Source organism: Bombina bombina, chromosome 5, assembly GCF_027579735.1.
Source record: "Bombina bombina isolate aBomBom1 chromosome 5, aBomBom1.pri, whole genome shotgun sequence".
Classification (NCBI taxonomy): Eukaryota; Metazoa; Chordata; class Amphibia; order Anura; family Bombinatoridae; genus Bombina; species Bombina bombina.
In genome coordinates, this window is record NC_069503.1 from 1162799979 (window position 1) to 1162821518 (window position 21540).

Below are 21540 nucleotides of genomic sequence, written 5' to 3' on the forward strand. Positions count from 1 at the left end.
CAAACAAGGGTTCAAATTCCTCAGTGCCCAGACCAGGGCCAAACAGTCCTTCAAAATCCCATCAGCTTCTTTACGAGTTTTCTGTACCTGCTCTTTATAGGTATCCACAATCCCTTCATACTGACATAGGGTGCCCTTGAGTTGCTGCACCTCACTATGAGCCAGCGTCAGCTTCTCCTCAAGTGTCGCTAAGTTTGTCTTTAAGGTTTCATGTCCCACTCTCAAGCTGGTGTTTTCTGCAGTCTGACGGTGCAGCTTGTCTAGCAGAGATTCACGTTCTAAACGTGCTTTTTCCTCTGCGCTCCTCTTCTCCTTCATCAGCGCATTGTAACGGGACCTCCACATATCAATAGCGGATAGAGATTTACTGAGCTCATCGTCCTGGGGCTTAGCAGCAGGTGGGTCAGTCTCTGCTGCATGGATCTGGGCACGGGTAGTCACAGAGTTAACATCAGCGGGACCCATAGGAGCGTAGGCAGAAACAAGGGGGGCCAAGTCATTTCCAAGAAGAACATCAGCAGGTAAGTCCTTCTTGACCCCCACATTCACAGGTCTAGCGCCCACTCCCCAATCCAAATGTACCCTGGCAACAGGTAGGCTGAACACATCGCCCCCTGCTACCCTCACAGCCACAGTGTCTCCAGTGTACTGTTTCTCAGACACCAAGTTCTTTTGAAGCAAGGTCATGGTAGCACCAGTATCCCGTAGACCACTGACCTTCTTCCCATTCACTTTAACCAGTTGCCGGTTATTCCGGTGGGCAGCTTGCACAAGGTCTGCCTCATGTAGGATGCTCCAGCATTCTTGCGCCTCTACGTAGCGGGCCGCAGGCTGAGGATTACGTGGGATTCCGCCGGCGGGTCTTCTCCAGGACTGCGCTTGGTTCGCTGCGTTTAGGGGACACTCTGGTCTTTTGTGCCCTAGTTGCTTACATCTAAAGCACCGAATAGGTTGTGAGTAGCACCGCAAATTGAACAGGGCTCTCTGAGGGTAGTTCGTGGCCGGAGGCCGTGTGGTATAGCGGTGCGCCGGGGTTTGGTAACTGGCAGCTGCTAGGGTGACTGGGGGTCTGTACTCCACTCTAGCAGGGGGCTTAGTGGTAGCAGTGTCCAGTTTGCGGGCATCCGTATACTCATCTGCCAAGCGAGCCGCTTCCTGCAGGGTGGAGGGTTTACGGTCCCGAACCCACTCTCGAACTCCTGCGGGTAACTTGTCGAAGCAATGTTCCAACAGGAATAGCTGCAGCACCTCTTCCCCAGATATGGCTTGGCACCCCGCTATCCAGTGAGCTGCTGTGCGGTGCACCTTACATGCCCACTCAAGGTAGGAATCTCCAGCTAATTTAACAGTGTCTCTGAACCGCCTCCGGTATGCCTCCGGTGTAACCGCATACCTGGAGAGCAGAGCCTCTTTTACAGTATTATAATCCCTGACTTCCTCATCTGGAATGGCCCGAAAAGCCTCTCTGGCCCGGCCGGATAATTTTCCAGATAATATCGTGACCCAGTCCTCTGCGGGTACCTTGTGTAGTGCACATTGCCTCTCAAAATCTGCAAGGTACCCATCAATCTCTCCTTCTGTTTCCAGGAAGTTTTTAAAAGCTGCAAAATTTACTTTTCTCTTTTCCATCTTAGTCAGTATTGTAATAATCCCCCTCTTCCTGAGGTTACTGGCTTGTGTAGTTGCTCTTCTGGGCGATAAGGTTCATTCCGTCGCTGCCACCAATGTTACGGTACCAACTGTGTACCAAGGGTTAATGCCAGATGAACAATGTCCTGCATAGGGAATCAGCAATTCACAACCCAGCCAGTTTCAGGTTTAAAACAGAATGTCTACTTTATTTGAAGGCAGCACACAGATTTATACACCCTGGCTTCAGGTTACAAAGGGCATTGGTTTAACAGTAAAGCAGACATATGAACAATGCATCAAACCTCTAACAACTGTCTATTGACAGGTAAAACAGATTAACATATTAAGTTAATTAACTAGGGAAGAACGTTTACTCAGACAATCTGATGTTGGGCAGTCTAGTTAACATAATCACACGAGGACACAATCAGTTTACCCAGACAGACTCCTGAGACACAATCAGATCTGAAACATACATAGAATACATCTTATTACAGAATATAGGAACAGTTCTTATTAGCTATAAAGTCTTTTATGCCCACTTGGCTTATAGAGTCACAATTGCTCCCACAAGGGGCACTCACACCCTGTACCCATCCTGTATTTATGGATACAGGGTGACATAGACATAAGACAGAGTTATGAAAGTACATGGGGTGTCCAGCATATAACATTCCATATTTCCATGCAGTCTCTGGGTATCCTTAAGCCCATGTACCTCCAGCCCAAAGAATGTTCCATAACAGGCCCTCCAATGTACAGTGGCGAGATTGGTTTTGTCACATCTCTCCCCTTTTCCAAACAGACTAACAGGGTATCTGACCTCCTGCCGGTCAGTGCCCTGGTTAGTCCAGCAACCCACCCATAAAACACAATTAGTAGTACAGCCCACCCACAATAAATGGTTACTACACCTGAGTACGGGGAAAACTTGTCCATGTCCAGGTACCTCACCACAGCTGTGTGGGGGACTGGTACGCTGAATTGGTGGGTTGCGAGGTGGGCAGAGACCAGCTGTACTCTGCCCGGGTGCCAGCACTACCATGGAAGTAGCCTGGTGGGAGCCTGGTTGCTGGAGGGGGAGACCGACTGTCTCCCCTTTGGATACATAGCTGTGCTGCTGGAGGGGGAGACCAATCGTCTTCCCTTTGGCTAAACAGCCGTGTTGCTGGGGGACAGGACCAACTGTCCCTACCCCTTTTAACGCAGCCTGCCGCTGGGGAATGGAGTCTGGGCTCCCAAAGTCAGGCTCTGCAAAGGACTCCCATAACAAGCCAGGACCATCAAACTCCTCTCCCTCTGGTTTGTCATGCTCGGCTGTCCAGGGTATATAATGTGCCATATACCACCAGAGCGCCTGGTAGGCATGTCAGTTTGCTGGGACAATCCATCTGGATTCCCGTTATGAGAGAGAATTCCTGTCCATACAAACAAGGGTTCAAATTCCTCAGTGCCCAGACCAGGGCCAAACAGTCCTTCAAAATCCCATCAGCTTCTTTACGAGTTTTCTGTACCTGCTCTTTATAGGTATCCACAATCCCTTCATACTGACATAGGGTGCCCTTGAGTTGCTGCACCTCACTATGAGCCAGCGTCAGCTTCTCCTCAAGTGTCGCTAAGTTTGTCTTTAAGGTTTCATGTCCCACTCTCAAGCTGGTGTTTTCTGCAGTCTGACGGTGCAGCTTGTCTAGCAGAGATTCACGTTCTAAACGTGCTTTTTCCTCTGCGCTCCTCTTCTCCTTCATCAGCGCATTGTAACGGGACCTCCACATATCAATAGCGGATAGAGATTTACTGAGCTCATCGTCCTGGGGCTTAGCAGCAGGTGGGTCAGTCTCTGCTGCATGGATCTGGGCACGGGTAGTCACAGAGTTAACATCAGCGGGACCCATAGGAGCGTAGGCAGAAACAAGGGGGGCCAAGTCATTTCCAAGAAGAACATCAGCAGGTAAGTCCTTCTTGACCCCCACATTCACAGGTCTAGCGCCCACTCCCCAATCCAAATGTACCCTGGCAACAGGTAGGCTGAACACATCGCCCCCTGCTACCCTCACAGCCACAGTGTCTCCAGTGTACTGTTTCTCAGACACCAAGTTCTTTTGAAGCAAGGTCATGGTAGCACCAGTATCCCGTAGACCACTGACCTTCTTCCCATTCACTTTAACCAGTTGCCGGTTATTCCGGTGGGCAGCTTGCACAAGGTCTGCCTCATGTAGGATGCTCCAGCATTCTTGCGCCTCTACGTAGCGGGCCGCAGGCTGAGGATTACGTGGGATTCCGCCGGCGGGTCTTCTCCAGGACTGCGCTTGGTTCGCTGCGTTTAGGGGACACTCTGGTCTTTTGTGCCCTAGTTGCTTACATCTAAAGCACCGAATAGGTTGTGAGTAGCACCGCAAATTGAACAGGGCTCTCTGAGGGTAGTTCGTGGCCGGAGGCCGTGTGGTATAGCGGTGCGCCGGGGTTTGGTAACTGGCAGCTGCTAGGGTGACTGGGGGTCTGTACTCCACTCTAGCAGGGGGCTTAGTGGTAGCAGTGTCCAGTTTGCGGGCATCCGTATACTCATCTGCCAAGCGAGCCGCTTCCTGCAGGGTGGAGGGTTTACGGTCCCGAACCCACTCTCGAACTCCTGCGGGTAACTTGTCGAAGCAATGTTCCAACAGGAATAGCTGCAGCACCTCTTCCCCAGATATGGCTTGGCACCCCCGCTATCCAGTGAGCTGCTGTGCGGTGCACCTTACATGCCCACTCAAGGTAGGAATCTCCAGCTAATTTAACAGTGTCTCTGAACCGCCTCCGGTATGCCTCCGGTGTAACCGCATACCTGGAGAGCAGAGCCTCTTTTACAGTATTATAATCCCTGACTTCCTCATCTGGAATGGCCCGAAAAGCCTCTCTGGCCCGGCCGGATAATTTTCCAGATAATATCGTGACCCAGTCCTCTGCGGGTACCTTGTGTAGTGCACATTGCCTCTCAAAATCTGCAAGGTACCCATCAATCTCTCCTTCTGTTTCCAGGAAGTTTTTAAAAGCTGCAAAATTTACTTTTCTCTTTTCCATCTTAGTCAGTATTGTAATAATCCCCCTCTTCCTGAGGTTACTGGCTTGTGTAGTTGCTCTTCTGGGCGATAAGGTTCATTCCGTCGCTGCCACCAATGTTACGGTACCAACTGTGTACCAAGGGTTAATGCCAGATGAACAATGTCCTGCATAGGGAATCAGCAATTCACAACCCAGCCAGTTTCAGGTTTAAAACAGAATGTCTACTTTATTTGAAGGCAGCACACAGATTTATACACCCTGGCTTCAGGTTACAAAGGGCATTGGTTTAACAGTAAAGCAGACATATGAACAATGCATCAAACCTCTAACAACTGTCTATTGACAGGTAAAACAGATTAACATATTAAGTTAATTAACTAGGGAAGAACGTTTACTCAGACAATCTGATGTTGGGCAGTCTAGTTAACATAATCACACAAGGACACAATCAGTTTACCCAGACAGACTCCTGAGACACAATCAGATCTGAAACATACATAGAATACATCTTATTACAGAATATAGGAACAGTTCTTATTAGCTATAAAGTCTTTTATGCCCACTTGGCTTATAGAGTCACAATTGCTCCCACAAGGGGCACTCACACCCTGTACCCATCCTGTATTTATGGATACAGGGTGACATAGACATAAGACAGAGTTATGAAAGTACATGGGGTGTCCAGCATATAACATTCCATATTTCCATGCAGTCTCTGGGTATCCTTAAGCCCATGTACCTCCAGCCCAAAGAATGTTCCATAACAGGCCCTCCAATGTACAGTGGCGAGATTGGTTTTGTCACACCCCTGTATAGCACACACACACACAGAGAGAGAGAGAACACATTATGTACCCCTGGAAAGCACAGAGTGAGAGAGAGAGAACACAATATGTACCCCTGTATAGCACACACAGAGAGAGAGAGAGAGAGAGAGAGAGAGAGAACACATTATGTACCCCTGTATAGCACAGAGAGAGAGAGAGAGAACACATTATGTACCCCTGCATAGCACAGAGAGAGAGAGAGAACACATTATGTACCCCTGTATAGCACACACAGAGAGAGAACACATTATGTACCCCCTGTATAGCACACAGAGAGAGAGAGAACACATTATGTACCCCCTGTATAGCACACAGAGAGAGAGAGAACACATTATGTACCCCTGGAAAGCACAGAGTGAGAGAGAGAGAACACATTATGTACCCCTGTATAGCACACACACACACAGAGAGAGAGAGAGAACACATTATTTACCCCTGTATAGCACAGAGAGAGAGAACGCATTATGTGCCCCTGTATAGCACAGAGTGAGAGAGAGAGAACACATTATGTGCCCCCTGTATAGCACAGAGAGAGAGAGAACACATTATGTACCCCTGTATAGCACAGAGAGAGAGAGAGAACACATTATGTACCCCTGTATAGCACAGAGAGAGAGAGAGAACACATTATTTACCCCTGTATAGCACAGAGAGAGAGAGAACACATTATGTACCCCCTGTATAGCACACAGAGAGAGAGAGAGAGAGAGAGAGAGAGAGAGAGAACACATTATGTACCCCTGTATAGCACAGAGAGAGAGAGAGAGAGAGAACACATTATGTACCCCTGTATAGCACAGAGAGAGAGAGCACATTATGTACCCCTGTATAGCACAGAGAGAGAGAGAACACATTATGTACCCCCTGTATAGCGCACAGAGAGAGAGAGAGAACACATTATGTACCCCTGTATAGCACACAGAGAGAGAGAGAGAACACATTATGTACCCCTGTATAGCACACACAGAGAGAGAGAGAACACATTATGTACCCCCTGTATAGCACAGAGAGAGAGAGAGAACACATTATGTACCCCTGTATAGCACACAGAGAGAGAGAGAGAGTACACATTATGTACCCCTGTATAGCACAGAGAGAGAGAGAGAGAGAACACATTATGTACCCGCTGTATAGCACAGAGAGAGAGAGAAAACATTATGTACCCCCTGTATAGCACACAGAGAGAGAACACATTATGTACCCCCTGTATAGCACAGAGAGAGAGAGAGAACACATTATGTACCCCTGTATAGCACACAGAGAGAGAGAACACATTATGTACCCCTGTATAGCACACACACAGAGAGAGAGAGAGAGAGAGAGAGAGAACACATTATGTACCCCTGTATAGCACACACACACAGAGAGAGAGAGAGAACACATTATGTACCCCTGTATAGCACAGAGAGAGAGAGAGAGAGAGAGAGAGAGAGAGAGAACACATTATGTACCCCTGTATAGCACAGAGAGAGAGAGAGAACACATTATGTACCCCTGTATAGCACACACAGAGAGAGAACACATTATGTACCCCCTGTATAGCACACAGAGAGAGAACACATTATGTACCCCCTGTATAGCACACACAGAGAGAGAGAACACATTATGTACCCCTGGAAAGCACAGAGTGAGAGAGAGAGAACACATTATGTACCCCTGTATAGCACACACACACACACACACAGAGAGAGAGAGAACACATTATTTACCCCTGTATAGCACAGAGTGAGAGAGAGAGAACACATTATGTGCCCCCTGTATAGCACAGAGAGAGAGAGAACACATTATGTACCCCTGTATAGCACAGAGAGAGAGAGAGAGAACACATTATGTACCCCCTGTATAGCACAGAGAGAGAGAGAGAACACATTATGTACCCCCTGTATAGCACACACAGAGAGAGAGAGAGAGAGAGAACACATTATGTACCCCTGTATAGCACAGAGAGAGAGAGAGAACACATTATGTACCCCTGTATAGCACAGAGAGAGAGAGAACACATTATGTACCCCTGTATAGCACAGAGTGAGAGAGAAAGAACACATTATGTGCCCCCTGTATAGCACAGAGAGAGAGAGAACACATTATGTACCCCTGTATAGCACAGAGAGAGAGAGAGAACACATTATGTACCCCTGTATAGCACAGAGAGAGAGAGAACACATTATTTACCCCTGTATAGCACAGAGTGAGAGAGAGAGAACACATTATGTGCCCCCTGTATAGCACAGAGAGAGAGAGAACACATTATGTACCCCTGTATAGCACAGAGAGAGAGAGAGAACACATTATGTACCCCTGTATAGCACAGAGAGAGAGAGAGAACACATTATGTACCCCTGTATAGCACAGAGAGAGAGAGAACACATTATGTACCCCCTGTATAGCACAGAGAGAGAGAGAGAGAGAGAGAGAGAGAGAGAACACATTATGTACCCCTGTATAGCACAGAGAGAGAGAGAGAGAACACATTATGTACCCCCTGTATAGCACAGAGAGAGAGAGAGAGAGAGTGAGAGAACACATTATGTACCCCTGTATAGCACAGAGAGAGAGAGAACACATTATGTACCCCCTGTATAGCACAGAGAGAGAACACATTATGTACCCCTGTATAGCACAGAGAGAGAGAGAGAGAACACATTATGTACCCCTGTATAGCACAGAGAGAGAGAGAGAGAACACATTATGTACCCCCTGTATAGCACACAGAGAGAGAGAACACATTATGTACCCCCTGTATAGCACAGAGAGAGAGAGAGAACACATTATGTACCTCTGTATAGCACAGAGAGAGAGAGAGAACACATTATGTACCTCTGTATAGCACAGAGAGAGAGAACACATTATGTACCCCCTGTATAGCACACAGAGAGAGAGAGAGAGAGAGAGAGAACACATTATGTACCCCCTGTATAGCACAGAGAGAGAGAGAGAGAGAGAGAGAGAGAGAACACATTATGTACCCCCTGTATAGCACAGAGAGAGAGAACACATTATGTACCCCCTGTATAGCACAGAGAGAGAGAGAGAGAGAGAACACATTATGTACCCCTGTATAGCACAGAGAGAGAGAACACATTATGTACCCCTGTATAGCACAGAGAGAGAGAGAGAACACATTATGTACCCCTGGAAAGCACAGAGTGAGAGAGAGAGAACACATTATGTACCCCTGTATAGCACACACACACACACAGAGAGAGAGAGAACACATTATTTACCCCTGTATAGCACAGAGAGAGAGAACGCATTATGTGCCCCTGTATAGCACAGAGTGAGAGAGAGAGAACACATTATGTGCCCCCTGTATAGCACAGAGAGAGAGAGAACACATTATGTACCCCTGTATAGCACAGAGAGAGAGAGAGAACACATTATGTACCCCTGTATAGCACAGAGAGAGAGAGAGAACACATTATGTACCCCTGTATAGCACAGAGTGAGAGAGAGAGAGAGAACACATTATGTACCCCTGTATAGCACAGAGAGAGAGAGAGAGAGAGAGAGAACACATTATGTACCCCTGTATAGCACAGAGAGAGAGAGAGAACACATTATGTACCCCTGTATAGCACAGAGAGAGAGAGCACATTATGTACCCCTGTATAGCACAGAGAGAGAGAGAACACATTATGTACCCCCTGTATAGCGCACACAGAGAGAGAGAGAGAACACATTATGTACCCCTGTATAGCACACAGAGAGAGAGAGAGAACACATTATGTACCCCTGTATAGCACACACAGAGAGAGAGAGAACACATTATGTACCCCCTGTATAGCACAGAGAGAGAGAGAGAACACATTATGTACCCCTGTATAGCACACAGAGAGAGAGAGTACACATTATGTACCCCCTGTATAGCACAGAGAGAGAGAGAGAGAGAACACATTATGTACCCCTGTATAGCACAGAGAGAGAGTGAAAACATTATGTACCCCCTGTATAGCACACAGAGAGAGAACACATTATGTACCCCTGTATAGCACACAGAGAGAGAGAGAGAACACATTATGTACCCCTGTATAGCACAGAGAGAGAGAGAGAGAGAGAGAGAGAACACATTATGTACCTCTGTATAGCACAGAGAGAGAGAGAGAGCACATTATGTACCCCTGTATAGCACACAGAGAGAGAGAGAGAACACATTATGTACCCCCTGTATAGCACAGAGAGAGAGAGAGAACACATTATGTACCCCTGTATAGCACACAGAGAGAGAGAACACATTATGTACCCCCTGTATAGCACACACACACAGAGAGAGAGAGAGAGAGAGAGAGAGAGAGAGAGAACACATTATGTACCCCTGTATAGCACACACACACAGAGAGAGAGAGAGAGAGAGAGAGAGAACACATTATGTACCCCTGTATAGCACAGAGAGAGAGAGAGAGAGAGAGAGAGAGAGAACACATTATGTACCCCTGTATAGCACAGAGAGAGAGAGAGAGAGAACACATTATGTACCCCTGTATAGCACACACAGAGAGAGAACACATTATGTACCCCCTGTATAGCACACAGAGAGAGAACACATTATGTACCCCCTGTATAGCACACAGAGAGAGAGAGAACACATTATGTACCCCTGGAAAGCACAGAGTGAGAGAGAGAGAACACATTATGTACCCCTGTATAGCACACACACACACACACAGAGAGAGAGAGAACACATTGTGGCAAACCTAGCCACTTCTGGACTATAACATAAGAAAGGTTGTCTATAGGCTGTATATTGTGCTATGTAGATGTGACAGACCCTTCTGTCAGCACTGAAAGAGTTAACTGTGTTCAGCTTTAGCCTCAGCTATTGTGCACTGTCATTAATGTTATTGATACACAGTCCATTGTTTAATCAACCTCAGAGAGCAGACCCTAGATGATAAGGAAAGCCAAGTGTGTGTCTGTGTTTAAATTGTTATCAGCTTGAGCAAGGTATTCAATTGTATCATGTAAAAGGGCGTGTTCCCTCCATCTAATGTACAACACTCTTTCAACCCCCCTTCTGGGGGGGGTCAGACCTGCATAAATACTGGGCATATGAGCCTTAATAAAAGTCATTCTGTTTTAAACCTGAAAACTGGCTGGGTTGTGAATTGCTGATTCCCTATGCAGGACATTGTTCCCTGGTGTTAACCCTTGGTATCCGGTTGGAGCCGTTACAATTGGTGGCAAGCGACGGAATGAACCTTATCGCCCAGAAGAGCAACTACACAAGCCAGTAACCTCAGGAAGAGGGGGATTACTACAATACTGACTAAGATGGAAGGAGTACCAGGGACCGAAGTGAATGGAGATGGATTATTCTAAGCTAAAGAGACAAACGTAAAAGGAACTGCTAGAAGCCAGGGGAAAGATAGGCAGCAGCAAACCCAAGGCTATATTAATTGCTGAGCTGATGGAGGGAGACAGAGCTCGCAGCGCTACGCCTCCAGCAGCCATGGAGGAGACCCTATACCAGAGGGAAATGAGGACCAGGCTGGAATTTTTACCCCAACCTGTACCACGGGATATGCTATCCGTGGTAATGGCAGATGTGCAGGAGTACGTGATGGCACACAGTTCGCGGAATGCATCCTCCCGAGCAGAATCCATTTTGGACGCACTCAGCAACCCAGTAAGACCCAAAATCCCATACCATGCATTTAAAATGTTTTGTGAGGAGAAGGATGAGATTGATGGGTATTTACAGGATTTTGAGAGACTGTGCGAGTTACATGATTTGGAGCAGTCCGTATGGGTGCCGGTGCTAGCAGGCAAGCTAGCCGGTAGGGCAGCGGAAGCGTATCGCGCTGTACCCAGGGAGGACAGCAAGGATTACGCTAAAGTGAAGAGAGCGATCTTGGAAAGATATGCCATTACCTCAGAGGCATACCGGCGCAAGTTTAGAGGCCTGCGCAAGCCAGAAAGAGATTCCCATGCAGAGTGGGCCCACAAGCTGGATCAAGCATCTCAGGGGTGGATACAGGCCAGCCAAGCTACCACCATGGAAGAATTGCGACAACTGATGCTGTTGGAGCAATTCTTTAACGGCTTGTCCCCAGAAGCCCAAGAATGGGTGAGAGATCGAAAACCCCTCACCTTAACCGAAGCAGCCAGATTAGCAGACCAGCATTTTGATGCCAGGAGGCACCATGGACTACAGCCTAACAACGGACGGGCTAATATACAATGCCACACCTGCAAGCAGTGGGGACATATGGCACGTGAGTGCACCCAAAATCGGAGCAGACAAGCTTGGAACCAGGTCAGACAGAACCTGGCCCCAAGGGCGGCTGCTCACCATTACCAAACGGAGCCTGCCGCTCATGAGGTGTTGAGCACCCAAGCCGAGGAACCCCTGGGAATTCTGCATGAGGTGATGTCGGTCCAGGGACTTCGGGATTCGGGAGCTACTTTAACCCTGATAGCTCCCCATTTGGTGCCGGATACAGCACCCACTGGCGGATCCGTGGCAGTACGAGGGGCAGGGGGAGCAGTATACCGATTGCCCACTGCTAGAGTGGAGTACAGACCCCCAGTCACCCCAGCAGCTGCCAGTTACCAACCCCCGGCGCACCGCTATACCACACGGCCTCCGGCCACGAACTACCCTCAGAGAGCCCGGTTCAATTCGCGGGGCTACTCACAACCTATTCGGTGCTTTGGATGTAAGCAACTAGGGCACAAAAGACCAGAGTGTCCCCTAAACGCAGCGAATCAAGCACAGTCCTGGAGAAGACCCGCTGGCGGAATCCCACATAATCCTCAGCCTGTGGCCCGCTACGTAGAGGCGCCAGAATGCTGGGGCAGCCTACATGAAGCAGACCCCGTGCAAGCTGCCCACCGGAATAACCGGCAACGGGTTAAAGTGAATGGGAAGGAGGTCAGTTGTCTACGGGATACTGGTGCTACCATGACCTTGCTTCAAGAGAACTTGGTGCCTGAGAAACAGCACACTGGAGACACTGTGGCTGTGAGGGTAGCAGGGGGCACTGTGTTCCGCCTACCTGTTGCCAGGGTACATTTGGATTGGGGAGTGGGCGCTAGACTTGTGAATGTGGGGGTCAAGAAGGACTTACCTGCTGATGTTCTCCTTGGAAATGACTTGGCCCCCCTTGTTTCTGCCTATGCTCCCATGGATCCCGCTGATGTTAACCCTGTGACTACCCAAGCCCAGTCCCTCCGGGAAGAGACGCTTCCATGTTTGGGGTGGGGGCAGTACTGAGCCAAGTTGGAGCAGATGGCGGAGAACACCCCGTAGCTTACTTGAGCCGAAAGTTGTTGCCCCGGACATCCCCAAGCCGATCCGTTGGGATCAGACTGTGTATGCCGGCTTGGTTCTGGGGGAGCATTGTGGCAAACCTAGCCACTTCTGGACTATAACATAAGAAAGGTTGTCTATAGGCTGTATATTGTGCTATGTAGATGTGACAGACCCTTCTGTCAGCACTGAAAGAGTTAACTGTGTTCAGCTTTAGCCTCAGCTATTGTGCACTGTCATTAATGTTATTGATACACAGTCCATTGTTTAATCAACCTCAGAGAGCAGACCCTAGATGATAAGGAAAGCCAAGTGTGTGTCTGTGTTTAAATTGTTATCAGCTTGAGCAAGGTATTCAATTGTATCATGTAAAAGGGCGTGTTCCCTCCATCTAATGTACAACACTCTTTCAACCCCCCTTCTGGGGGGGTCAGACCTGCATAAATACTGGGCATATGAGCCTTAATAAAAGTCATTCTGTTTAAAACCTGAAAACTGGCTGGGTTGTGAATTGCTGATTCCCTATGAAGGACATTGTTCCCTGGTGTTAACCCTTGGTATCCGGTTGGAGCCGTTACACACATTATTTACCCCTGTATAGCACAGAGTGAGAGAGAGAGAACACATTATGTGCCCCCTGTATAGCACAGAGAGAGAGAGAACACATTATGTACCCCTGTATAGCACACAGAGAGAGAGAGAACACATTATGTACCCCTGTATAGCACAGAGAGAGAGAGAGAACACATTATGTACCCCTGTATAGCACAGAGAGAGAGAGAACACATTATGTACCCCTGTATAGCACAGAGTGAGAGAGAGAGAACACATTATGTGCCCCCTGTATAGCACAGAGAGAGAGAGAACACATTATGTACCCCTGTATAGCACAGAGAGAGAGAGAGAACACATTATGTACCCCTGTATAGCACAGAGAGAGAGAGAACACATTATGTACCCCTGTATAGCACAGAGTGAGAGAGAGAGAACACATTATGTGCCCCCTGTATAGCACACAGAGAGAGAGAACACATTATGTACCCCTGTATAGCACAGAGAGAGAGAGAGAACACATTATGTACCCCTGTATAGCACAGAGAGAGAGAGAGAACACATTATGTACCCCTGTATAGCACAGAGAGAGAGAGAACACATTATGTACCCCTGTATAGCACAGAGAGAGAGAGAGAGAGAACACATTATGTACCCCTGTATAGCACAGAGAGAGAGAGAACACATTATGTACCCCCTGTATAGCACAGAGAGAGAGAGAGAGTGAGAGAACACATTATGTACCCCTGTATAGCACAGAGAGAGAGAGAACACATTATGTACCCCCTGTATAGCACAGAGAGAGAACACATTATGTACCCCTGTATAGCACAGAGAGAGAGAGAGAGAACACATTATGTACCCCTGTATAGCACAGAGAGAGAGAGAACACATTATGTACCCCCTGTATAGCACACAGAGAGAGTGAACACATTATGTACCCCCTGTATAGCACAGAGAGAGAGAGAGAACACATTATGTACCTCTGTATAGCACAGAGAGAGAGAGAGAACACATTATGTACCTCTGTATAGCACAGAGAGAGAGAACACATTATGTAACCCCTGTATAGCACACAGAGAGAGAGAGAGAGAACACATTATGTACCCCCTGTATAGCACAGAGAGAGAGAGAGAGAGAACACATTATGTACCCCCTGTATAGCACAGAGAGAGAGAACACATTATGTACCCCCTGTATAGCACAGAGAGAGAGAGAGAGAACACATTATGTACCCCTGTATAGCACAGAGAGAGAGAACACATTATGTACCCCTGTATAGCACAGAGAGAGAGAACACATTATGTACCCCCTGTATAGCACAGAGAGAGAGAGAACACATTATGTACCCCCTGTATAGCACAGAGAGAGAGAGAGAGAGAACACAGTATGTACCCCTTGTTACAGAAGCATTAGTTATTTTGTTGTGAAGAGCTTATTTCCCAGCAGCAATGCCTGAACCAGCCAAGCCAGCGCCTAAGAAGGGCTCCAAGAAAACCGTAACAAGTATCATTTCATAAAGAGTTAACTTTGTTCAGATTTTAGAAGCTATTTTCTAAATACAAGTTTGCTGGCATCAGCTCTAATTAAGTTTAGTGATAAACATTCCCATTGTCTAATCAACTCCGGAGTCAGACTACTATTGATAAGATGGACTGCATTGTTCTCTTGTGTGTAACTTGTTATCTGCTGAAATACTGTAATCCTATTGTGGCCTGTCAAAGGGCGTTGTCTCTGTACCAAATGTGTGATGGGGGATTTTATGCTTCTCCCCCTGGGAGTGCCCTGTGTGCATGTAACCTCAATAAAAAGCAGGCTGGGCATCCCAGTCCTGAGTTCTTGGTTGACCCTCAATCGCAGGGTTGACTCGTTTTTGTGGGCAGAAGGGTATCCTAGCTGTACTACAGCTAAGGGGGATTATTCTACATTTGCGAGACTCATATAGAATACTATGGAAAGCAGCTTCTCCCCTCTTCAGCAATAGGAATCCAGGCTACTAAGCGGTCCATCTCTCAGCGAGACTAAGGGTAACCGTAACACCCCTGTATAGCACAGAGAGAGAGAGAGAGAGAGAGAGAGAGAACACATTACCCCTGTATAGCACACAGAGAGAGAGAGAACACATTCTGTACCCCTGTATAGCACAGAGAGAGAGAGAGAACACATTATGTACCCCTGTATAGCACACAGAGAGAGAGAGAGAGAGAACACATTATGTACCCCTGTATAGCACACAGAGAGAAAGAGAGAGAGAACAAATTATATACCCCCTGTATAGCACAGAGAGAGAGAGAACACATTATGTACCCCTGTATAGCACAGAGAGAGAGAGAGAGAGAGAGAGAGAGAGAGAGAACACATTATTTACCCCTGTATAGCACAGAGAGAGAGAGAGAGAGAGAGAGAGAGAGAACACATTATGTACCCCTGTATAGCACACAGAGAGAAAGAGAGAGAGAACAAATTATATACCCCCTGTATAGCACAGAGAGAGAGAGAACACATTATGTACCCCTGTATAGCACAGAGAGAGAGAGAGAGAACACATTATGTACCCCTGTATAGCACACAGAGAGAGAGAGAGAGAGAGAACACATTATGTACCCCCTGTATAGCACAGAGAGAGAGAGAGAGAGAGAACACATTATGTACCCCTGTATAGCACAGAGAGAGAGAGAACACATTATGTACCCCCTGTATAGCACAGAGAGAGAGAGAGAGAGAACACATTATGTACCCCTGTATAGCACAGAGAGAGAGAGAGAACACATTATGTACCCCTGTATAGCACAGAGAGAGAGAGAGAGAACACATTATGCACCCACCTGTATGGCACATAGGGAGAGAGAGAGAACACATTATGTACCCCTGTATAGCACAGAGACAGAGAGAGAGAGAACACATGATGTACCCCTGTATAGCACAGAGAGAGAGAGAACACATTATGTACCCCCTGTATAGCACAGAGAGAGAGAGAACACATTATGTACCCCCTGTATAGCACAGAGAGAGAGAACACATTATGTACCCCTGTATAGCACAGAGAGAGAGAGAGAACACATTATGTACCCCTGTATAGCATAGAGAGAGAGAACACATTATGTACCCCCTGTATAGCACACAGAGAGAGAGAGAGAGAGAGAGAGAACACATTATGTACCCCCTGTATAGCACAGAGAGAGAGAGAGAGAGAACACATTATGTACCCCTGTATAGCACAGAGAGAGAGAGAGAGAGAGCGCACATTATGTACCCCCTGTATAGCACAGAGAGAGAACACATTATGTACCCCCTGTATAGCACAGAGAAAGAACACGTTATGTACCCCCTGTATAGCACACAGAGAGAGAGAGAACACATTATGTACCCCTGTATAGCACAGAGAGAGAGAGAGAACACATTATGTACCCCTGTATAGCACAGAGAGAGAGAGAGAACACATTATGTACCCCTGTATAGCACACAGAGAGAGAGAGAGAGAGAACACATTATGTACCCCCTGCATAGCACAGAGAGAGAGAGAACACATTATGTACCCCCTGTATAGCACAGAGAGAGAGAGAGAGAACACATTATGTACCCCCTGTATAGCACAGAGAGAGAGAGAGAACACATTATGTACCCCCTGTATAGCACACACAGAGAGAGAGAACACATTATGTACCCCTGTATAGCACAGAGAGAGAGAGAGAACACATTATGTACCCCCTGTATAGCACACAGAGAGAGAGAGAACACATTATGTACCCCTGTATAGCACAGAGAGAGAGAGAGAGAACACATTATGTACCCCTGTATAGCACAGAGAGAGAGAGAAAACACATTATGTACCCCTGTATAGCACAGAGAGAGAGAGAGAACACATTATGTACCCCCTGTATAGCACAGAGAGAGAGAACACATTATGTACCCCTGTATAGCACACAGAGAGAGAGAGAACACATTATGTACCCCCTGTATAGCACAGAGAGAGAGAGAGAGAGAACACATTATGTACCCCCTGTATAGCACAGAGAGAGAACACATTATGTACCCCTGTATAGCACAGAGAGAGAGAGGGAGAGATAACACATTATGTACCCCCTGTATAGCACAGAGAGAGAGAGAGAGAGAGAGAGAGAGAACACATTATGTACCCCTGTATAGCACAGAGAGAGAAAGAGAACACATTATGTACCCCTGTATAGCACAGAGAGAGAGAGAGAGAACACATTATGTACCCCCTGTATAGCACAGAGAGAGAGAGAACACATTATGTACCCCCTGTATAGCACACAGAGAGAGAGAGAGAGAGAGAGAGAGAGAGAGAACACATTATGTACCCCTGTATAGCACAGAGAGAGAGAGAGAACACTTTATGTACCCCTGTATAGCACAGAGAGAGAGAGCACATTATGTACCCCTGTATAGCACAGAGAGAGAGAGAGAACACATTATGTACCCCCTGTATAGCACAGAGAGAGAGAGAGAACACTTTATGTACCCCTGTATAGCACAGAGAGAGAGCACATTATGTACCCCCTGTATAGCACACAGAGAGAGAGTATATGCCTCTATCATATACTACTGCGTTACACTTCCTATAAGTGCCTCCAACATGTACTACTAGGTTACACTTCCTATAAGTGCCTCCATCATCTACTACTGGGTTACACTTCCTATAAGTGCCTCCATCGTGTACTACTGGGTTACACTTCCTATAAGTGCCTACATCATGTGCTACTGGGTTACACTTCCTTTAAGTGTCTCCAACATGTACTACTAGGTTACACTTCCTATAAGTGCTACCAACATGTACTACTTGGTTACATTTCCTATAAGTACCTCCAACATTTACTACTGGGTTACACTTCCTATAAGTGCCCCCATCATGTACTACTGTGTTGAACTTCCTATAAGTGCCTCCATCATGTACTACTGGATTACACTTCCTATAAGTGCCTCCAACATGTACTACTGGGTTACACTTCCTATAAGTGCCTCCAACATGTACTACTGGGTTACACTCCCTATAAGTGCCTCCAGCATGTACTACTGAGTTACACTTCCTATAAATGCCTCCAACATGTACTACTGTGTTACAATTCCTATAAGTGCCCCCATCATGTACTACTGTGTTGCACTTCCTATAAGTGCCTCCATCATGTACTACTGGGTTACATTTCCTATAAGTGCCTCCAACATTTAATACTGGGTTACACTTCCTATAAGTGCCCCCATCATGTACTACTGGGTTACACTTCCTATAAGTGCCTCCATCATGTGCTACTGGGTTATACTTCCTTTAAGTGCCTCCAACATGTACTACTAGGTTACACTTCCTATAAGTGCTACCAACATGTACTACTGGGTTACATTTCCTATAAGTGCCTCCAACATTTACTACTGGGTTACACTTCCTATAAGTGCCCCCATCATGTACTACTGTGTTGCACTTCCTATAAGTGCCTCCATCATGTACTACTGGATTACACTTCCTAAATGTGCTTCCAACATGTACTACTGGGTTACACTTCCTATAAGTGCCTCCAACATGTAGTACTCAGTTACACTCCCTATAAGTGCCTCCAGCATGTACTACTGAGTTACACTTCCTATAAATGTCTCCAACATGTACTACTGTGTTACACTTCCTATAAGTGCCTCCAGCATGTTCTACTGGGTTACACTCCCTATAAACACTTCCAACATGTACTACTGGGTTACACTTCCTATAAGTGCCTCCAACATGTACTACTGGGTTACACTCCCTATAAGTGCCTCCAACATGTACTACTGGGTTACACTCCCTATAAGTGCCTCCATCATTTACTACTGGGTTACACTTCCTATAAGTGCCTCCATCATGTACTACGGTGTTAAACTTCCTAAAAGAGCCTCCTGCATGTACTACTGGGTTACACTTCCTATAACTGCCTCCAGCATGTACTACTGGGTTACACTTCCTATAAGTGCCTCCAACATGTACTACTGGGTTACACTTCCTAAAAGTGCCTCCTGCATGTACTACTGGGTTACACTTCCTATAAGTGCCTCCAACATATACTACTGTGTTACACTTCCTATGAGTGCCTCCAATATGTACCACTGTATTACACTTCCTATAAGTGCCTCCAACATGCACTACTGGGTTACACTTCCTATAAGTGCCTCCAACATATACTACTGTGTTACACTTCCTATGAGTGCCTCCAATATGTACCACTGTATTACACTTCCTATAAGTGCCTCCAACATGCACTACTGGGTTACACTTCCTATAAGTGCCTCCAACATATACTACTGTGTTACACTTCCTATGAGTGCCTCCAACATGTACTACTGTATTACACTTCCTATAAGTGCCTCCAGCATGCACTACTGGGTTACACTACCTATAAGTGCCTCCAGCATATACTGTTGTGTTACACTTCCTATAAGTGCCTCCAGCATGTACTACTGGGTTACACTTCCTATAAGTGCCTCCAGCGTGTGCTACTGGGTTATGCTTCCTATAAGTGCCTCCAGCATGTACTACTGGGTTACACTTCCTATAAATGCCTCCAACATGTACTACTGGGTTACACTTCCTATAGGTGCCTCCAGTATGTACTACTGGGTTACACTTCCTATAAGTGCCTCCATCATGTACTACTGGGTTACACTTCCTGTAAGTGCCTCCAAAATATGCAACTGTGTTACACTTCCTATGAGTGCCTCCATCATATACTACTGTGTTACACTTCCTATAAGTGCCTCCATCATATACTACTGTGTTACACTTCCTATGAGTGCCTCCAACATGCACTACTGGGTTACACTTCCTATGATTGCCCCCACCATATACTACTGTGTTACACTCCCTATAAGTGCCTCCATCATGTACTACTGTGTTACACTTCCTATAGGTGCTTCCATCATGTACTACTGTGTTATACTTCATATGAGTGCCTCCAACATGTACTACTGTGTTACACTTCCTATGAGTGCCTCCAACATGCACTACTGGGTTACACTTCCTATGAGTGCCTCCATCATATACTACTGCTTTACACTTCCTATGAGTGCCTCCATCATGTACTACTGGGTTACACTTCCTATTAGTGCCTCCATCATATACTACTGTGTTCCACTTCCTATGAATATCTCTAAACACTAACATCAGAGTTACACTCACTATAGGAGTTTCCACTGATTCACTAACATCAGGGTTGCACTCAGTATAGGATCCTTGACTGAGACACTAACATCAGGGTTACACTCACTATAAGCACATGCATAATCTGTATTCATGGCATTTTATCTTTCTGGTTGTTTTCTGCAGGTGCTGGGATGGGTGCTATTCGTGGGTGTCCTCTCCTATGTGAAGGTCATTATTGGAGTGATTCTACGTGATGAAGGTCACAGTGCCCTCGTGTGGTGTGGGGCTGTAGTACAGCTTGGTTCAATGCTGGGTGCTCTTACGATGTTCCCTCTAGTGAATATTTACACTGTGTTTGTGTCAGGAGAAACCTGTGTAAACAGCTGCCCACTGTAAGCCAAAGCTACTGTCCCACAATTCCTAGTTACCATTTACTGAATGTAAAAAATAAAGTGGAGTGACCGAACGAGTTCTGGGAAGTGACTATATGGATCCAGTTAATGTAAATTAAAGCATCTGAAATGCACCTGAATTTGAAGAGCTATACTGTCCCAGTTCTGAGTAATATGATTATTATAACTGTTAGCTCAGACATTGTTTATCTATGGCTGATATGCTGGCTGAGCATCATGGGAAATGTAGTTCCAAAACCTCTGGAGGGTTAAGTTTGAGGATGTCTGATCTAAGGGTTTTACATGAAATTGAGCTCTGCTGCCTTTACCATTACCTGATCTATTCCATCGGTCACTCTTGGCAGAAGATAATTGTTGATGTAGTACCTTTAGAGTGGTGTGCCTCAGGGGGTCAGTGCCTGGGCCTGTTTTGTTTAACATAACAATAACAGTAATGAATGAGGGACAGGACTTGAAAATTATTATTTCAGTGGATATGAAGTTTAGTAAATAATGCAGCAGCACAGCAAGTAATGCCAGTAACAACACACATAGCAAGTAGTAGTAGCAGCAGAATTAGTAAAATTATTATGCCATTTTATGGGTAAATAGTTAGGCCTCATCTTGTGTATTGTATCTGAACACTATGAGGCTGATTTATCAAACAGTCAATTGGCCCCAATGCATCTGCTTCCGCGCAAGCCTTCAGGCTCGCTGGAAAAAGGAGTT

General features: G+C 46.3%; 1 protein-coding gene across 1 annotated transcript in view; it reads left to right on the forward strand.

Annotated features, from left to right (window-relative positions):
* SLC52A2 (solute carrier family 52 member 2) overlaps window positions 1–20885 on the forward strand; it is a 140893-nt gene extending 120008 nt beyond the window's left edge. The window contains exon 4 of the mRNA XM_053715505.1: window positions 20603–20885. Coding sequence (XP_053571480.1) covers window positions 20603–20815 — 213 coding nt within the window. The 3' untranslated portion in view covers window positions 20816–20885. The remainder of the gene's footprint in view (window positions 1–20602) is intronic.
* Window positions 20886–21540: the final 655 nt, after the last annotated feature.